We start from the raw sequence: 20,740 nt of genomic DNA, 5'->3' as shown, positions 1-20,740 counted from the left end.
ATACCAACAATATTTTGCAGTGATCACATATCAAATAGAACATTATCCCACTATACCAGTTTCTGGGTTTTGTTTTTTGTTTTTGTATTGTTTACCTAATGGGATACTATGCAGGCTTTCATTTGAAGAATGAGTTTCACAATTGAAAAATTTGAAAATCATAATTCTAATATATTTAATTTTTAATTAGAATATTTGAAAGTATATATATATATACATTCATAAATTAAGTTCAGAATCTGAAGAGAAAGTCTTTATCTACTTTCTCTTTATGGCTTAACTTTGTGTTTATGATATAATTTGCTCTCCTTTGATATGTATTCTTGTAAATATGATTTACCACTTTCTCTGGTTTCCTCTCATACAGTCCTAGGGAAATCCATGTGCAGGGTCTGGGCATGCTTTCCATGTGTTATTAAGTGGAGTAACTATGGAGTAGCAATATTGGGTTCACCTTTTGTGCACAAGTTGAAAGCTCAATGTGAAAGTGAGAGGAGAAAATATAAAATGTCTGTATTGTATTCTATCATGTCTCATGAACTCTTCAATGCATTTCTGATAAAATTTTCTATTTAGATGGATGTGTGTGTCAGTTAGCAAGAATTTAAAATGTATATTCTTTGAATTTCGAAGCATTCCATTATCCCTAGACTAGTAATTGAAACAAATTATTATTTTCATGGCAACAGCTAGCACATTCGCCATCTTTACAGACTAGAACCAGCCCCTCTCTGGGCAGACGTAGCCCTGAAAATCCACTGCTTGGTATACCGGAGGAGTGCTTTCATGAAAATTAGAAAACTGAGGAAAAGGTTCACCTTTCTTCATGCTGAACCTACCCCTCATTTGCTATCAGAAAACCTGTTAAGAAATAGCCTTGCGTGTTTCTTTAGTAGCTCCTAATAGTTAGCAAGCTTTCACAACTGCCAAAGGTAAGCTTCAGGAATTAAAAAATGACAGTTGTTAAGCTGGCAAAAAATTACAGGTATTAGAGTCAATATCATTTTTCTCTTGCTTTATTTTGCCAATGAGTCACAAGTTCCCCATTTTAAAACTACCAAAAATAGACTAATTCCATTGACACAGTGACGATGGCTTTGTTTTTCAAGATTGTCTATACAAATTCCTGAATTGGGAAAATAACTTGATATTCTATCATTTTGCAACTAATGTAGTATAAATTTCCCTTAATCATTGAAGGACAGTATTTCTACTAAATGTGCTAGTCATATAAAAGTAAGTTAAGTAATTATCAGTCCAAAAAGTAACGTAAAGAGAGAAGAAGTAGCTTTCTTATATAGCCTTAATGTAAAAAAGTATTAATAATGGGAAGTTGTAAGACTTGATTACTTTCATATACTTTGGTGAAGTTTGTAATTGGGCAGATTAAACTTCTTGAAGGGTTAAAATGAAATCTTGCTGAAGCTCCTATAGTCTCAGATTCATCTCACTACAGCACTCCAAGTAGCCATGATTAATAGGTCAGTTTTGGCACAGGAACTGAAACTGCTTTATTACCTCTGCTATTACTGCTTATAAGTTGTGAAAGTATATAATACCCCATATTGAACCTTGGCATAATATCACGATGGCATTGGTACATGTAGCAACCTTTTCACTTTTATTAAGTTTTGCAAATAATTATGAGAAAGATTGTATAAAATTTCATATAGATCAAAGCAGAGATACTTTGAGAAGAATAGAAGATTCTTAAGTTCTTTTTTTCTGAATTTTAATATGTATTTACCATACGTGTATATGTTGGTCCCTTATCAGATACTCTTTAATATATATAGTTGTCTGCATAGAGGGGGAGAATAGATCTAAATGGTTTTATTTATTTAGATACAATTTAACTTATATAAAAAGTAAATTTATGAAGAAATTCACTACTTGAGGAAATGATTCATATAGTTGACTCTTCCCTGTTTGATTGAGTGTGTCAATTTTTTAAACTTTTTATAAATTTATATTTTTGAAGTTTCCATCACCGGAATGGGACACGGTAACTCCTGAAGCCAAAGACCTCATCAATAAAATGCTTACTATCAACCCTGCCAAACGTATCACAGCCTCGGAGGCACTGAAGCACCCATGGATCTGTGTAAGTAAAACTTCTCAAAAACTTCAAGAGCTAAAATGAAAAATAAGCTGTCCTTTAACATATTGTTTATGGATTTAAAATAACTTTGCAAAAAAAAGATGAAATTCAAAATGAATAAATTTTTGACTCAAGGTGTTTAAGAAAATGAATTTTATGATGGTGAAAAAATGCAATTTTCAGTAGCAAAGTCTGAATTGCATAGATTCTTAAATAAATATTGCTTACAGTGACAAAAGGAATGACTATTCTTCATGTCAATTATTAACAATACTCATGAACAGGGTTAAGAAAATAACACCAAAATTAAATGTGTCCCAGAAGAAAAGATTTAACAAAGTTCAATTATTTATCATTAGGCAACTTTAGAAGCCAGTATGAAGTTTGGCAGCTGAGAGTAGAGTTTTAGTGGCATAAAAGAATGGTCATAGTAGTCTGAATATATTTTAGAAATATTAAGAAAAATAGTGTGAAATTTGAGGGGAATCTGAAGACTTCAGTAAATTTCTGAATGTGTCAAATGCTAAGATGATAAATGTGGCACTAAGTAAATGAAAGGCAGCCCAATCGAAATGTGATTGAAGACATTAAAATAAAGATAATTTTAGAAATTATTAATATTCATTTCTACACTTTCTGGTATTTTTATTTTGTTTTGTTTTGACACAGAGTCTTGCTCTTGTCACCCAGGCATGAGTGCAGTGGCACAGTCTTGGCTCACTGCAACCTCCGCCTCCCAGTTTCAAGCAATTCTCCTGCCTCAGCCTCCCAAGTAGCTGGGATTACAGGTGCCCACCACCATACCTGGCTAATTTTTGTATTTTTAGTAGAGATGGGGTTTTGCCATGTTGGCCAGGCTTGTCTCGAACTCCTGACCTCATGATCCGCCCGCCTCAGCCTCCCAAAGTGCTGGAATTACAGGCGTGAGCCATGATGCCCAACTCATTTCTATACTTTATATATATATCAGTGTTGCATCTTGGCCACAAGTAGTCTTGGCAAAACTAAAATTTTATTTTTAGGTAACTTGAGCAATTGAATACTTAGAAGTTAATCATGCAGGTACAGCACCATTAATAAAGATTTGATGAAGTCAGGGACATTATTATACTTAGTGTATTTTAAATATTCTCAATTAAGTTACTTTTTTTTCTCTTCTTCTAGCAACGTTCTACTGTTGCTTCCATGATGCACAGACAGGAGACTGTAGACTGCTTGAAGAAATTTAATGCTAGAAGAAAACTAAAGGTAAGAAATTTTACTTTTTTGTGGGGAGGTAGATTTGACAGACTAAGAAGTGAAATACCATGGGAGGAAAATGACTTCTAGCAAAGGCTTTCAATTATGTAGACCTCAATACTCTCATTATTCTTTTTTGGGGTCTTGGGAAATGGAATATACACCAGAATCAAAACTATGGTGAAAAGCTAGAATCATCCTGGCAACACATGCTGTGGATCCTTCCTTCAGTGGAAAACAGCTGTGCAATTTGATAATCAGAATCTGGCCAGCATCATGAGAGACAAAGGCCTTTGACTCTCAGGAAACCAAAAAACAAAAACAAACAATCAAAAATCCCCTAACTGAAAGTAGGGCCAGGAAAAGATTTGTTATCAAAGACTATATTTGTTAGGTCCAGGATTTTGCATAGGCAACATTGACTTTTGTGTTCTAATTTTTTTCACAGGGTGCCATCTTGACAACTATGCTGGCTACAAGAAATTTCTCAGGTACATGCATTGAGAACTCTGCTTCTTATCCCTTGGTCTTCTTTTTAAGTAGTCTCTGTTTTTTTGTCTCTAGAATTTTTAAACTCTTATAATTAGAAAAACCTGATTGTTCAGGGGTGACAAATGTGTGGCACAGATTCCTTCTATACCTGTGGCTGCCATTAGCAGTCTACTTGGGTACTGTCTGCTGCCAAGCCTCCACTACTGCACCCCTCACAAGAGTGCTTCTGGCAGCTCTGGTCACCAGTCAGTGCTGGTGCAGGACTAGCCTCATCTGTCAAATGCTGGGATGCATACGAGTTGTGGAAATAAATACTCCCCCATTTACAATCTTAGCGTTTCAAACCTAGAATTTATTATTGATATTTCATAAAGTAATAACTATGAATAAGTTATTTTTGGTCTCATTTTCATAGGGAATCCTAGTATGCAAGATTTTTAAAAGAAGACCATTATTGGCCGGGTGTGGTGGCTCATGCCTGTAATCCCAGTACTGGGAGGCCGAGGCAGGTGGATCACAAGGTCAAGAGTTCGAGATCATCCTGGTCAATATGGTGAAACCCTGTCTCTACTAAAAATACAAAAATTAGCTGCGTGTAGTGGTGCGTGCCTGTAGTCCCAGCTACTCAGGAGACTGAGGCAGGAGAATTGCTTGAACCTGGGAGGTGGAGGTTGTAGTAAGCAGGGATCGCGCCACTGCAATCCAGCCTGGCAACAGGGCGAGACTCCGTCTCAAAAAAGAAAAAAAGAAAAAAAAAAAAAAAGACCATTATTGAGGAACCCAGTTCTCTTAGACCTAAGTTCATTCAAAAGTATAGTACTTTCTTGGCATACTATAAGAATGATTACAACTGTCAAAGGCATCTAACTCAAGAATTTACAGAGCACCTTGCACTCAGTACCATCAGAGCATAATAAATGTTCCTCAAAATGATTCCATGGTAAAAAATAAGTGTGTTAAATAATAGGCTAAAAAAAGTCAAACCATTTCTTTATTGTAAGAGTCACTCTCTAAAGGTGGAGATAAAGTATATGTTACTTCAATAACTTACTTGAGTTTTGCAACCTCCTTCTTTTATCTCAAAGGACCAGGTTCACAAAAGTCAAATCTTGTTCAATGCTAAGCAGTCTTATGTAGGGGGAAGGACTGGAGCAGCAATTAAGCTGCACTTGGTAACCTTTGGCCCTTTAAACTTGGAACACTTGTCAGCCAAAAATACTACCAGTTTAGTTTGGATACCGTTTACATAACAGTGATCTGCAAATCAAACCATCCAGCTATTTTTCAATTATTTGTTTTATTTTCTGCTACATACTTAGCCTGGGTGTTATAGTGTTATCAGGTAATAATCCATCATACCATTATTAAATGCTCTTCAGCCAATTTCTAGTTATTACGTACAACTGTATTAAGTGGTCACCTTTCCCCCACCTTTGCATTTCGTTACAAATAATGGGAAACCATAAGAGGCCTTCCAAAGGCTGTTAAACAATAACAACAACAGTAGTACAATGAATAATGCTACGAATTGAGGGACCGTGTTGGCCAGTCATATGTATTTTGTCCAACTTGTTTAGTGTAATAATACCTTGTTGCTGCCTTTGTCAAGTTACCTGTTTCGTAAACAGTTGATTAATATAGTTGACATTTATATGGGTGAGTTCAATGCCATCTCATTAAATATTAATTCATATATATGATATTCAAATAAATTTCACTGTGGCCCAGTAATTAGTGAATCATCAAAAGGTAGAATGATTTATATAGCATAAATTCTTAATGGCAAACTAACCCAAACTTTAAAAAATCTTCAGATTTAAAACTACATTTTGTTAAAGTGTTACACTCTTGGGCATAAATTGGGCCTTTATTAACGTATGTACCCATATACAGAAGCTTTTTGTTTACCTCACAGTTTCCGTTTCATCATCATGTAAACTAAAACCTCATGACTAATATGTGAATTTTATATTGTTTCTGAATGTCTTAGCATGAAAAAGTAATTTTTTTATCCATCACTTCAAAATCAACTGAATAACATTAGACCCAGTTACAACATCTTGTACTTAATACTGCGTTTTAGTTTTGAGTATTTTATTCATCCTATTTCATTGCCAAACATGCTCTTTAAAGTAATTTGTCCATAAGTATATGGTTATAAAGTTGTTTTAATTTTTTCTTTTCTCCCTTTATGTGGAATGTATTTCTTGTGAGGTAAGGTGAATAGTAACCAAAAGGGACATTTCTGCATCTCCCAGGCAAAATCCCTGCTTACCCTGAATCATCGTCTTCTCTTTGCTTGCTATTGCAATTTCAATTATTCTGAGTTTGCTTTCTAACCTATTAACTGCCACAGGATTGATTAAATATTGCTCTTTAGCTCCAGGCAAACAATATAATAGCTTAAGGCAACTCTTTCTTACAATCTCAATTAATAATAAATTAATAGCTTTGTTGCTAAAGATTAATGAAATTAACATTTTTGTATCTTTTAAGTAAATTTAAAAATATACCAATATGATACTGAAATAATGCCCCAAATCAATGAATGTCAGGAAATTACATGTTCATGCAGTTCTGTTCTAGCTAGGTATTTCCACTTTCGAAGTCAAGCTCTATTCTGATATACTTAAATAAGTATATGTAATTAATATTAAATGAAAGCATAAGTGTGTATCGTGTCCTGCATATTTGTGAATGTTCTACACTTGGTGTACTGTCATTGACAGTTATATTATCTGTTCACTGTGTATATACACGTACCTTAGTAGATTTTTTTGAAAGGATGACATCACCTTTTAATATACTCAAGAAGTTTAGTAACAGAAGGAATGTTAAAAGCTCCCTGCCAAGAAAAATGAAGTTGCATATAAGACCATATGCTTTAAGATTTCTCTGATTTAGTTGAAGATTTTATTCTGTTTTTATGTTGTCTCAAGTTTTATGATTTTTACTTTTTCATTGTAAAGGCTTTTGTTTATGAAGCCTTTGTATTCTGATTTTAATGTATAAAAGAATACATAGTGCCATTTTTTTAAAGCTCATACGCTAAACATTTTAAAAATTTGCTCTAGGCCAATAATATGCCATTTTATTTAAATAGTAATATTTTTTGTAAAACCAAATTGACTTCAAGAATATAATGAAGATGTTATTTAGCCAGAGCAAATTTTACAAATGAGTTTTCAACCTCTAGAAAGAGGGGCTTAAATGGCAGAACTGACATGGTCACCATATGTGGTGTGAATGAACATGTAATACTATCTGTCAGCTGGTGTCCAAAGACTGAATTCAACTTTCTGGATTACAAAAGGATAGTCCAGTTAAAGTTCCAGTATCCTTTTCTCAACCAACAGTGAAATAAAGTCCAACAAACACAACTGTCAAAGTATTCAATTATATGCAATGAACTACTCTTTAGTTCTAAATTTGCTGTGGCAAACCAAGAAAAGTGATACTGTATTTCAGTGTCCTTTAAGCTCGCGCTCATCAGTGTGACTTTGATAACTTGCCATATGTTGGCCATAACTCAGCAAAGGTGGGAGAAGGAGACGGTAACCTGACTGCTTTTTTGCCTGGCTGTGGGTTTCTATGAATAACTCACTAAACTGATTTTACTCTCATTTTACAGCAGCCAAGAGTTTGTTGAAGAAACCAGATGGAGTAAAGGTAAGTTAAACAGATGCCCCTAATCCATTTCTGATTTTCAGAAGCTGGATAATCTTTAAATGTTAAATATAATTCCTAAGTCTTTGCAAGTTCTATTTTTTATTGTTTCTGATAAAGGTTGCTGGTTGAAATATGAAATGATTTAATATACAAAGATGACTAACATTTATACCGAGAAAAACTGTATTTCTTTTATTGGATTATATATGAAATAGTCATGAAAAAATAATATTGTTATGCGATATAGAGTTCCTATAGAAATTAAGTGTCTTAATCTTCTCTGATTTACTACAGTTCCAAACTACCATGGTGACCTAAAAGTCTGTAAAAACCAAATGCTTTTCCAAATAATTATGCTGCGTACATGAAAGCCACTTAAGTATATAGCCTGAAAAATACTCACATTTGGGTATGGAAAATAGAATGTCAAATGTCTAAATTAATCTGCTTGGGCAGTTTTTATAAAGGTCTTAATTATTCCTGTGTTTCTATCATAAGGTGTTGAGATATATTCAAGATGAATGATCTGAACAAATATTAGAAAAATTTTGCAAGAAAAATAACAGCAGGATATTTTTACTTTCTGGCTTTCTAAACAAAATAATACAGTTTCTTTCCTACTGATTGTATTTTGTTTCAAGGGGATTTACTCTTGTTGGAATGTAATCTTATATGTGCATAATGATGTTTGTTATCTTTTCAGAGTACCACTTAAATGTTTTATTTCTTTAATCCTTTTCTTTCTCTTCCAAGGACAGATGCATACATTCTTCATCAACACTTCAGCATTCTTGGGAATTAATTAATTTTCTAACATTTGAATTTGACCCAAAGTCAGGTGGTCAGTTCATATTGAAAACATAACATAGAAAATCATTTGTCACTTTAAATGTTCGTGCTCAGTCATTTCTTTGCCACCTGTCTGTGTGCAACTTGGAAATTTTCAGAGCACTAATAACTATGCGTTTGTGATTTCCTTTAGGATGCCATTTCCATTTACCAATTGCTTTCCTCAGCCTGCAATTTTGTCTTCATTCTGATTAGTTTATTCCATTTAGATTTTAAGAATGATAGTTGATGACTGCCTTTTTCCCAATGTTACAATAGTAGAAATGTGGTATCTTACATTTTCCAAATATTTTCTTCTCCTGGGCTTTCCTGTACCATTCAGTGATGGAGAGCTCACAGTTCCTATTGAGATATTTATTTTCATTACTATCCTTATGTAGAAAACATTTCCAGAACTTTTTTCTTCCATTCAACTTATAGCTCCTCTTTAAAAACAAAATTATTCTATACTCCATGCTTTGATACTCTAAATTCAACCGGTCATATTTTTTTTCTTTTCCTTTCTCTTTGACTGGTCAATTCAGAAAAGGAAGTCCAGTTCGAGTGTTCAGATGATGGTGAGGATCTCTATCTCCCAGATTTCTCCTCCTGTGAAATTCACACTTAGCAATAAAAGTCTTATTTACCTAAGATAGTGTAAGTGGAGAGGGTGTAGGACCATTACAGGTCAGTGTTAATCAACTATCAAAACACGGTACTCCTCTTACATATTATATTGTTTTTCTCTGAAATTGAATTTGTTAAACATGTAAATAGTTATATTAACAGGTTTGCTCTTTTACAAAAACAAAGTCCAGTTTTCTCTTTGAAAATAAAAAGACCATGACAGAATGAATGTCTGTATAGTGATAAGTAAAAACAAACAAACAAAAAAACCTTGTGATTATTTTTTAAATGTTCTTCATGGTTGCTAAAATAGGAGTGATTTATACGACACCATAAAACATTCACCATGGAGTTTATAAAGGTGTGAAAGTGATCTTACGATGTACCAATCCTAGTTAAGTACCTTTACAAGAAATGTTTATTAACCTCAAAACAATAAACTTAACACCTGAGAAACAGGAATATCTTGTCCATGCCTCATAAGAGTAATTCAGTGCATCATACAATTATCTGATTTGATTATTTGATTCATAATTTTTTAAAAAAGAAAAACACCCTGCTTCTATTAACATAAAATAATCATGTCACACAAAAGTGCCAGAGTTCTTATATGTTACGTTTAAAAGACATCTATGGGCCAGAAGTGGTATCTCACACCTGTAATCCCAGCACTTTGAGAGGTTGAGGCAGGTGGATTGCCTGAAGTCAGGAGTTCAAGACCAGCCTGGCCAACATGGTAAAACTCCATCTCTACTAAAAAAAAAAAAAAAAAAAAAAAAAAAACAGAAATTAGCCAGGTGCGATGGCCATACCTGTAATCCCAACTACTTGGGAGGCTGAGGCAGGAGAATCTCTTGAACCCAGAAGGCAGAGGTTTTAGTAAGCCGAGATTGCACCATTGCACTCCAGCCTGGGCAACAAGAGCAAAACTCCATCTCAAAAAAAAAAAAAAAAAAAGACATTTGGGGTCGAACCCATGCTTTATATTTGACTCTTTGAAAAGAATGTCTTCTTGCCTTTTACTTAGAAATTCTCCTATTAGTTTTCAATAAATTAATCTTATGAATACCTCCAAAAGATTTTTTATAGAAAAAAATCATTTAGTTAATCTTTACATTAACAAAAAAGCTTTAACTGCACATTAAACATGATCAAAAGTGTGGTTGAGGCACATATTCATTTAACTCATGTTTCCCATACCTAACAATAAAGAATGGCTCACCCAGACAGAATGGCCTTCATCTGGAAGAGATGATGGTGTGTATATGCTGTGTATCTATATGTAAATGTGTGTAGGTGTGTGTGTATGGGAGGGGGGAACATGTGCACTTGTATAGATAAGTTTGTATGCATAGGTGTGCAAGTGGGACATTTTCACTAAAATAAAGCAGTTCTTGGCAACCATATCCTAGAAAAAAATCAAGTATCGTATCTCAAAAGAGACATAAAGTATCTCAGAATATTTCTTTCATTTGCATTCACTGATATAAACTAAATATAGCATATTAAATACATATGGTGCTTTAACCATAAGTGCCCCTGTTCATTTGACAGGAAGCCAACTATGTTTTGCCCAGCACGTTTCCCGAATAGGAATTTATTTGTGTGTGCATCCCTCCTCTTTTCTCACGTACCCTGTACTAACATAAATACTGAATTTTGATCCCTCTTTAATAGACTTTTTACCTCTTATCTCTTTGGCTCTTGCACAATATCATGTTAAATTCTGTGCACTTTGATTTAAAGGGAAAAAAGGTTTTAACTATCTGCAAAATATAGATTGATGACAACATTTATAGAATTTTCCAGTAAAGGAAAGTTTAGAAGTTTTCTATCCTTTCCTGCAGGTCAAACAGCACAGTGTCACAGCTTATTGTAAAAATAACGATACTAGTAATCACACAAATGGAAATGAAAATGAAGGAAAAATATTACGTATTTAAATTAATTTATGATACTTTCTTCCTCTCAATACTAGTTTTGACAGGATACATAGTTATCAGGTATAGACTTCCCAGAAAACCCAAACAATTAAACTGGTGTCACCACTCGTAAATGCTCATTTGATACTCACTTATTTTATATAGTATATGTTTCTCTTTACATCCTTTTATATATTTATATCAAAATAGTGGAGGTGTATTCCTTTAGAAAGTAATAAATAAAATACCTAGATACTATAGTGTAAGAAAATGAATGTTACCTTATATTTTTGTTTGAGAACCATAATATAAGTTGTCACGCATGAGTTTAAAAGAATGTTGATTATTACTTTTTAGTCTTTGATTCTTGGTGCCCCGACTCAGTTGTAGTTTCTGGTTGCCACTGTCTACAAAGAGTCTTCTCTGTGAACCGTTAGAGTACTTATTGATCCTCTGAGTTGCTTTTACCACACAGCTTCCACAGTGGTAATAATATATTCTTTAAAGTCAAATCCAGTTATGTTAAAGCAAGGGAATGATATTACCAAATATATTCTGCAGTGATAGCAGTAGCATTGTGACAGAAAATGTAGTATTTTCCTCTTACACAACTGTAAAAATTAAAATCCTTTTACATTCAACATAAAAAGTTTGATTTCCCCACTAATAATTGAAGATGTAATTTTTAAAGCAGATCTACACTTATCATTTTTAAAAGCTATTGTGACACCAGCATTTTATCAAAGACCTAAATTTTCATTGGATAATTTAATTGCTCCTAAGCAAAGTAATGATGGATCCCCAAAGAAAGATCATCTATGTGTGACTTCAGGCTCAAGAATAAAATGGGGGAAGAAAGAAATGTATTTATAACAGTGAACAATTGGAAGCTTGGAAACAGAATCCACTTGAAGAGTATGAGAATGGTTATATTCATTTCATACTCTGAAACCTGATTGGAGCTCCATTGAAGCAGTTCTTTGTTTGCTAAGGTGGCATAGCAACAGCAGATACGTCTGTTTTCTCATTGCACCGTCACGGACATGGTCCAGCCTGTGTGTGACCATCGGAGACTAGCGATCATCATTCCTGTCAGTCGTCACCATGTCTTTCACGTTCATCTTCAGTGGCTCTTTATCTTCATGTCTACATCTCCATGTAGACATGCTGCGTCTAGAGATATTGGCTACCAAGGGGTTTAAGGCATCTCTGTTTCTATTTTCTGCATACCCACAGATAAACAACAAAGCCAACGTGGTAACCAGCCCCAAAGAAAATATTCCTACCCCGGCGCTGGTATACCTGGACTCTTTTGTAACCCTTCTTAAGTTCTTTACCTTTTCTTTCTTTTTTTTTTTTTTTTTTTTTTTGGTATGGTTTCTCTCATTTGCTTTCACTATATAGATACCATATATATAAATATTTTATTTCATTGGATGTTGGTTTTTTTTTTTTTTTTTTTTTGCTTTCTACGATATGACAAATTTCATTTTTTTTTTAGTTTTTTTGGTTAAGTTAGTTGTCAAGCAGTGTGTTCTAACATGAGATTATCTCATTTCATTGTTGAACATTGTACTGATAGCTGTGGTCTCTGTAGTTGGAATTATTGCATGCTGCATTCAAAATAGAGCGCTTTGGTTGCTCTTAGCTCTTCTGATGATGATAGTTCTAGATTATGCAAACAATGGTTTCTTCTTTTCATGATGCAAATGCTGACATCAAGGAGAGCTAATGGGATTGTTGCTAGACAACATAAAAGTAGACCTTATTCAGAGTTCTTGTTTCCCTCTTATTAAAACACAACAGGGCTTTGTAAGACTTCACTTTCTGAGATAAAGAGGCACTGGATAATTTAGAGCTTTTTGTTTATTGTGTTTGAAATTAAATTGTCACTGTTTCACTTTAATCCAAAAAATGAAATTGCAAATAATAGAGCTTTGAATTATCAGTGGAAACCAGTTATGTCTATCTCAATCAAATCCACACAATTAACAACTAAATTAGTCTAACACTTTGAGATGGTATTATGTTAAAATTCAGAATTTGAATACCGTCATTCAGTGCTCTCTGAGTTCCATAATGTTTTCCCTAAACTATTTCATATTTTGATTTATGATTTTCAGAAATGTTTTCAATTATTTGCTGTTCTCATGCTGTTATTTTAAATAAATTTTAAAATGTTAGGGAATCATTTCACTTGCATTAACTATGAGGCTCCATTTAAAAACATTTAATAGGACACATCAAGATAGCAGGTTATCTACTAGTAACAAACAATGTTGATCACAGCTGTAGCCAAGGGAAAGGGAAAATGGAAGCAGTGGATATGTTCTCTCTCAATATTGCAGCAGTGTAAACTATAATGGTGGGAGAGTGCCCATGGTTGAGAACTCCCAGAGGATTACAGTATCTCCCCATTGCCAAGATATCACATAAAGAAGGTGCCAGGCATGTCACTGGTGTATGCATATTGCATCTTTTTTTTAAATCAGTTATTTGAGTGTTATTCTCTACTTGGTAATATTTCTTTGCTTTCTGACAGAAAACAATAGAAAAACCAATAATTTCTTCATAAAAAAGCATGACTTTACAGCCAAATATCCTGCATATATAGTCCATAAAGTGGAAGGTTTTTTTTTAGATATGAATTAACACAGGATTTAATAGCAATATGCCTCAAATTATAGTGATTACATGATTAGTTCTAGAACCCTTTAGGTAAACTTTTAAAATATTCCTTAAAATTTTTTATGGACTTTTGAAATGGATTCTTTAGTATAGTCTTCTTTTTAAGTGTTGTCCAATGGTTCTAGATTTTACAAGGCTATTCAGTTGTGTGTTAATTATATTAATGATACCATAATCAAGTTTCAAACTAATATAGCTGAAAAATATCTTCTCCGAGAATTTGAAATCATCTCGAAGTTTTACCTCCAGTGTCCTTGGCAGTTCTCTATGGGACAGACATTCACAGGCCACTCATTAAAGAGGAAAGGAAAGCATAGGATTAGGTGAAACAGTGAGTGCCTCTTCAAGTCTCTAAATATCAAAGCCTTGTTTGAATGCTGATCAAGAATAAGGTCTTTTGCATGCTGCTTCTGGGTAGGGAGGTTCCTATCTCATGGGCTCACCAGGGAGATCTTTCATCAGAGATTTTGTCAGCTGCAACTCTGACAGCAGTTAACATCGCTTTAGCTCTTGTCACTATTTCATTTTGTCAGCTGGCTCACTCTGCTCTGTCCCTCACACTAGAAATAATGTACTTACCAATGCAAACTGTTTCTTTCTCTATTTTGTTCTCACTCAGGAGCCCCAAACTACTGTAATCCACAACCCTGATGGAAACAAGGTATTCAGAAAGAATCAACATCATCTTGCTTTAACAAGACTATACATCTCATCAAATATTCAAAAAAATTAATTTATTATCTAAAAATAGGAAAGAAAATTCTAACCATTTTCTATCACACTTCCTTTTGGGCCTAATTTGTCTATAACTGTGGACATACTTCTTGCAAATAAAAATGAATGATATCTTGAAAGAGAAACTAACGTTCCCGACTCAAAGTCAGGCTAAACGTGAATGAAGTCTTTATGTCAAGATGACTGTGTGTCTTAAGCAATTCCATCTGGTCACTTTTTTTTCCCAAGACTTTGTGCTCTGTACTGTAGATACATTGTGCATGGTATTTTAGAATTTCTGGCAATATCATTCCATTGTCTTCAAAAATATCAACTTGACTTCATAGGTTTTTTTTTTAACTTTAGTGTTACTTTTGAGTTTTATTCTATTCTGTTGTCAGAGTGGGGTTGTTTTTGTTTTTATTGTTTGTTTCTTAATTCCCTGTTGGTGATGATGATGATGTTATTGTTGTTGTTGTTGTTATTGTTGTTGTTATTTGGCATGAATTTGAGGAGAATCAGGGAGTTTCACTTTTTGTAAAATATGTCTGTTGTTGAATAATATATATTCCAGTAACAGGGATTTAACTACTTAGCCTGAAAGAAGACTAATTGTTTCCTATACATTATAAATTATTTGTATAGCATGTTAACTAAATAACAGCACTAGCATACATGCCTATAGGATGAAAGACCTTTTCTGAATTTATTCCATGTGTCCAATTTATTACTTTTCATACATTATTATATCTCTAAGGGAAGAAAAAAATACTAAACTTTTCTCAAATACTAGATATAGTCATACATCTTCTCCATACTCTTATCAATGATGTTTAAGACTTAGAAAGCACATTTTATCTTAAGACTTAGAAAACACATTTCTTCTCTGGTTTAACATGTAGTTGATCAATATTAAAACCATTAAAGTAAAAAACATGAAGTGTTATGTTCTTTAATATGAGATTTATTTTATAGTCATGACACTGCAAATGGTCTAGGTCCCAAAAAGCCTTGAGGTAGTCAGGACCATCACATATGAGAACAATTTTTTTAATAGCATTAGCCAATGAAACGCCGAGCATAACAGCTGGAATGGACACTTCAGTAGTTCTAGCTATATCATTTGTAAGAGTTACTGCATGATATTTCTTGCTTACATGAATTAGTTTAATTTTACAGTGCATGGGTTTACCTTCATTTACAGCTTAAATTTGAATACTAGGTCACATTAAGAAATGCATGAAGATTCCTTTCTTTGGTTTTGTGTGTATGGAGACTCTGGGTACACCTTTAATTAGTTTTTCCCTTGGTTTAAATATTATATATGATATTTATATAAATTGATCACTTTTTGGAATACTGAATCTCTAAAATGACACTGGCTGGTTTTTACATTATTTTCCAGAATCTGTTTTCCATTACTGAGCTATTGATTGGAAGTTTGTTTCCAGTTATTTTTGGCTCTAGCGTTAAAATCATTCCAAGTAGAAAACTATGTCTTTCTTATGAATATTGCAAAATGTATTTGCTAGAAAATATTTTATTCATATATTATTAATGAACACATTTATCATACCATTTTAAGAAATATATCTTAATTCTGGCAGTTACAGTGTACTTTTAAGTGTGCTTAAGCATCTTCCACTTAATTTGTAGTTTTACAAAGAAAGAACTTTGTCTTTTTATTATGGAAGTAGGTTTCTTATCAATAACAGCCAGTTTCTAATTTTGAAAAGAATGAAAAAAGTCTAATTGTCCTTGAAAGTAAATTATTCATTATAATTCCATTGTGCTGAGGACAAACATGAAAATTCTTCTGAAAAGTACTTTCAGCATATCTCAACTTAACCCCCTTAGCTTCTTCATCAAATGATGCAGTGAAATGCTTTCTCTCCTTATAAAGGAGTAAAGCATACAGGCCTTAACATAGTGCCTGACACAAAGAAGGTACTCTTATTGGTCAATTAATTGAGAATAAAATTTTTTGCTATTTTAAGTTTCAAATTCATTCGGCTAACATATTCAATTGCTTGTAAACACACAGAAAAAGCAAACCTTGTAGGGCACTGTAACACAAAACACATCCTTACACAGTTTTTAAAGTAAACTGCATACTTCCGCTGCTTCTACAAATCACCTGGATTTATACAGCTTCGGAGATTAGGCAACCAGAGTACTCCCTGTTTGAAATGTTTGCAGCATCAGATATTTTATTTCTGTTAAAAACCACTTAATGTGTTTGTCCATTTGCATGTCAGCATATGCACATAGCCTGCTGAAGAATTTTGCATGATATGTATGTCACTAGCAACTTTTAAAGACGAAATCAAGCTATTCATTGGGTGCAACCTAAAAATGTGTTTTCTTCTCATCAGGAGTCAACTGAGAGTTCAAATACAACAATTGAGGATGAAGATGTGAAAGGTATGATTTAACCAGAAATGGAAAATCCTAACTCAGAGCTTCATATATATATACATGAAAAAAAAGTGCTTCAAATAACTAATAAGTTTAGGAAGTAGGCCTATCCTAAAACACAAAAATATTGTATTTATGAGTAAAAAAATATTTTTATAAGTATATAATTATTTCAACAATATGTTACTTTTGTCATTTTTCCCACATATTCTTTTGTATATTTTGAACTGTAGACATGTAGCATATTCTAGCACATTGCAGTAATGACAACTAATAATGAGTTATTAGTTATAGGAACATAACAAATTATAAATTTGTCAGTCAAAAAGTAATATAAAATGTATTCACATTGGGTACATTCATAAAACTTATCTGGAAAACAATTTATATTCAAGGATACAGTATAAAAATAACTTTTTAACTTTTAGTCATCTCAAATAAGTATCAGTAGAATTTTCTATTTGGCCGCCTTTTTATCCTAGTTTTTTGTGTACATTCCAAAGATATTCTTTGGACCTCCATTCTTGACCTCCATTCACTTTGGTTGCCAAGGTTCTTTTAGCTACATGTATGAGTCATTGATAGTGTTTCTACAGATATCTTCTCAGTGCCCCTGCACACATATACTGAACACACATTTGCAGTTAGGTCACATCACTATTTTAGAAGTATTACTTTTGTATTAATTGCATTTGCAGTTTTATGTTGTTTTTGTAATTCATTGTATATAACTACAATCTCTATAGACCACTTATCTAGAAGACATTCTGACAAACAGCAGTAACAGTAGGATATTTGAAACAGAAATATTAAAGGAAAAGAAATATAAATTGGGAGCAATGATCCATAAATTAATTAAACTTCATCTGAAAAGATTACTTACCTAATAGTATCACCATAAGCTTTAATTCTAAAGGTAGCATTAATACGATAAAGTCTTGAAAAGTTGTATTCATGTTTTAGAATAAAGGACTTGGAAATTCTCAGGTCAAGGAGACATGGGGTCAATTTAGAGAATAAAAATGGCTGTAGATCACAACTTGCCAGTCAGTTCTGCTGACTTTTTCCTTTTTGTGTGAATAGAACAGCTGATGCTATTAAAGTGTACTCTCTATTTATATAACTAAGCACACTGACCTAACTCTGCTAGAGGTAGTCAGTCATTATTTTTTACAGTGGAAAGGTAGATAGCTGTGTCAAGAATTTTATTTAGTAACTCTATTCATCTCACTCTTTCACTTAAGCTAAAATTTGAACTGAAGTAGTTTTATGAATCATTTATACCAGTCATATTAGATTGAAATATTCTTTTTTTTTTTTTTTTTAGCCAAATAAATAGATAAGCCATTTAGCTTTCCCAGTGATTCAGGAAGCATTATCTTTGTGTTTTGGATTCATTAGCTCTTTAAGCTAAGCTAAATGTTTCATATGAATTTTTACATTCTTCCCTTGAGCATGACTAAGAAAACTTGTTCATTGTCCACTGGAGAAACGGAATCTTTAAATAACTAAATAAAATTAGGAGAATACTAGCACCTCACTATATGCAGTTCATCTGCCAAGGAACGTGATCATGAGAAGGGTTTTATTAAGTGGTCTTTCTCACCTGAATTTGGCATTCACCTGTACTAAGTATTGGTTCAGGATCATTGCTATTAATCTATGTAAATGTTAATGTATAGACAGAGTTCCTGTCGTGTTACCTTGTAGTTTGTAATTTCTTTTTAATAAAATGAAATAATAATGTCAGTTCTTAGAAAACAGTTCTCCAGTTCAACTCATAACAATGATATGGGTTTCATCTTGCCTCTGGGATTTCATAAATTGAGATAGTATTTGTATTATAGATACATTGAGTCTAGATACAACAAGTATTAGAGAAATTCAGCATCATATTGAGATCAAAAGAAATGTCCAGTTGCTCGTTTAACCCAAAGTGCTTTGGTTTATTCCCTTAATAAATACATTATTTAAGTTTCTGCTTAATTTTACTGGTGTGGATCTGGCCAAAAATGTCATAACCATACCTTATTAGGACTCATTTGTTTTCTCTGTAAGACTCAGACAGCCTTTTGTAGACTAACCCTTTTAATATTGAATGATATCAGAAACCTTTAAGACTAGAAGACACTTTGAAAGATTGCCTAGGCGCCATCATTTTTACTGGGGCAAGTGGTACATAAAATGGTCTTAAATGATTTTAAATTATTTATTATGCTGTTATCTGTTTGTGTGAGAATCTCTCCATTTATCAGTGTGTGGTCCTCAATTAAAACCCTATATGTGAATAATTATGCTGTCTCGTTTTTACTTTAGAATCTCTGTGGCTCTCAGTAGCTTGGTAGGGAATGTGTTTATTGTCTAGTTCTGTTGAAACCCAAATTTACTCATATCTAACATCTTATAACTAACATCCAAGAACTCACAAATACTATCAGTTAAATAATCTGACCAAAACTCTATCCTATCTACAAAGCCATGTCATATCTACAAAATTGTGTGTCTTCCACACACATACTTTTCAACCTTCTCTTTTCTGTAGACAACATTGTTATCAGTGAGACACCACACTTGCTGACATATTCTTAAAGGCATGCCCGCATACATACTTCTGCATGCGAGCACATGTTCTACCCATTGCTGCTGGCTGCCTCGGATATAGTGCATCTAACACCAGCACCTAGATGTACGTTGTTTTATGATGGCACATGATTCCTTGAATAGCATGTCACATGCCTCCCCTACCAAGACAGTGCACATTCTGCCCCATCCCCAAGGACTAACCTGGCAGGGACAGCTTCTGTGTCCTCTCCAATGTAAAGAAACGTGGAGTTGCTGGAGGAGGGGATTAAACACTGTGGTGACCTGGTCAAAGGAAGAAATGAGGTAAACTAACAACAGAGTTTTTCTTTCTGGCCTCTTTTGAGTGGGTAAAGGCAGACGGGCCAGCTGTTCTCAAAGATAAAAGAAAGCAAAAGTAGTCAGAGATTAATGGTTCTTCAGTCTGGAGCACCTTAGAAAGCCAGGATTTAAAAGCCCATTTTTCTTCAGCTCTTTTTATTAGTTTCCATTGAGAAATCATGGCCCCAGTCTGTGTAATACTTTTGAATTGTGTCTAGGCTGTTTCTTCATTCAGCAAATATTTATTGAATCCCTTCTGTTTACTTAAGTTCCACGTGCTTCTCTTTGTGAACTAGCCATGTTCAAGAGATTTGAATGTGTCAGAGTCAAAATACTGCTTCCTACCCTCTACATGAATCTTGTTGTGCTATAATGTATGCCCATTTATCTTTCTTAATACAATAGCTATCAGGAAAAATTAATGAAACCCAACATAAATGCATGTTTTATCCAAAAAAAAAAAAAAAAAAAAAAACCTCAGTGAAACCCAGGAAAAAAGTGAGACCCAGGATAAATATATTTTTAAAATCTAAAAGTTATTTTATTTCCTTTTTCTTAAATACCTTCAACATTTAGCTCTAACCACATTTTTCTTCCCAAGCTCATAATCATCCTAAGGGACTTAAATTGTTTTACAACTCTTCTTTCTAAAACGCTTCCAGAGTTCATTGTTTTTTTTCTCCAAGGCAATGTGTTGACACCCTAGTGTTGACCTTTTCAGCAACTTTCTAATTTTGTTCTGTGTTTAAAACCAAATATCTCTGATGCTATGTGAGGAAACTCAGCAGCAAACTCAGTGTCATGGAGAGTTACTAATAGTTTAAAAGCAAATGGGAGTCTGGGAGTGGTGGCTCACACCTGTAATCCTAGCACTTTGGGAGGCTGAGGCAGATGGATCCCTTGAGGCCAGGAGTCCAAGACTAGCCTGACCGACATGGTGAAACCCTGTCTCCACTAAAAATACAAAAATTAGCTGGGCACAGTGGTACGCACCTGTAATCCCAGCAACTTGGGAGGCTGAGGCATGAAAATCACTTGAACCCGGTGGGTGGAGAATTGCAGTGAGCCGGGATTGTGCCGCTGCACTCCGGCCTGGGTAACAGAGTGAGACTTTGCTTTTTTTTTTTTTTTTTAAAAAAAA

The 20,740-nt window shown here is 33.7% G+C and overlaps 1 protein-coding gene across 19 annotated transcripts in view; it reads left to right on the top strand.

Annotated features, from left to right (window-relative positions):
- CAMK2D (calcium/calmodulin dependent protein kinase II delta) overlaps positions 1 to 20,740 on the top strand; it is a 324,627-nt gene that overhangs the window by 263,220 nt on the left and 40,667 nt on the right. For 7 of the 19 annotated variants that reach the window (XM_030915332.1, XM_030915392.1, XM_030915355.1 and 4 more), the window contains 6 exons: positions 1,982 to 2,104; positions 3,266 to 3,349; positions 3,789 to 3,831; positions 7,464 to 7,501; positions 14,186 to 14,227; positions 16,656 to 16,704. In XM_030915332.1, the coding sequence (XP_030771192.1) occupies positions 1,982 to 2,104; positions 3,266 to 3,349; positions 3,789 to 3,831; positions 7,464 to 7,501; positions 14,186 to 14,227; positions 16,656 to 16,704 (379 nt within the window). The remainder of the gene's footprint in view (positions 1 to 1,981; positions 2,105 to 3,265; positions 3,350 to 3,788; positions 3,832 to 7,463; positions 7,502 to 14,185; positions 14,228 to 16,655; positions 16,705 to 20,740) is intronic. The other 12 variants (XM_030915366.1, XM_030915359.1, XM_030915335.1 and 9 more) reach the window with 3 other exon arrangements.

Source organism: Rhinopithecus roxellana, chromosome 2 (assembly GCF_007565055.1).
Source record: "Rhinopithecus roxellana isolate Shanxi Qingling chromosome 2, ASM756505v1, whole genome shotgun sequence".
In the NCBI taxonomy this organism is placed as follows: domain Eukaryota; kingdom Metazoa; phylum Chordata; class Mammalia; order Primates; family Cercopithecidae; genus Rhinopithecus; species Rhinopithecus roxellana.
The sequence above is the reverse complement of the archived record's forward strand: the minus strand, read 5'-3'. Positions and strand labels throughout refer to the sequence as shown.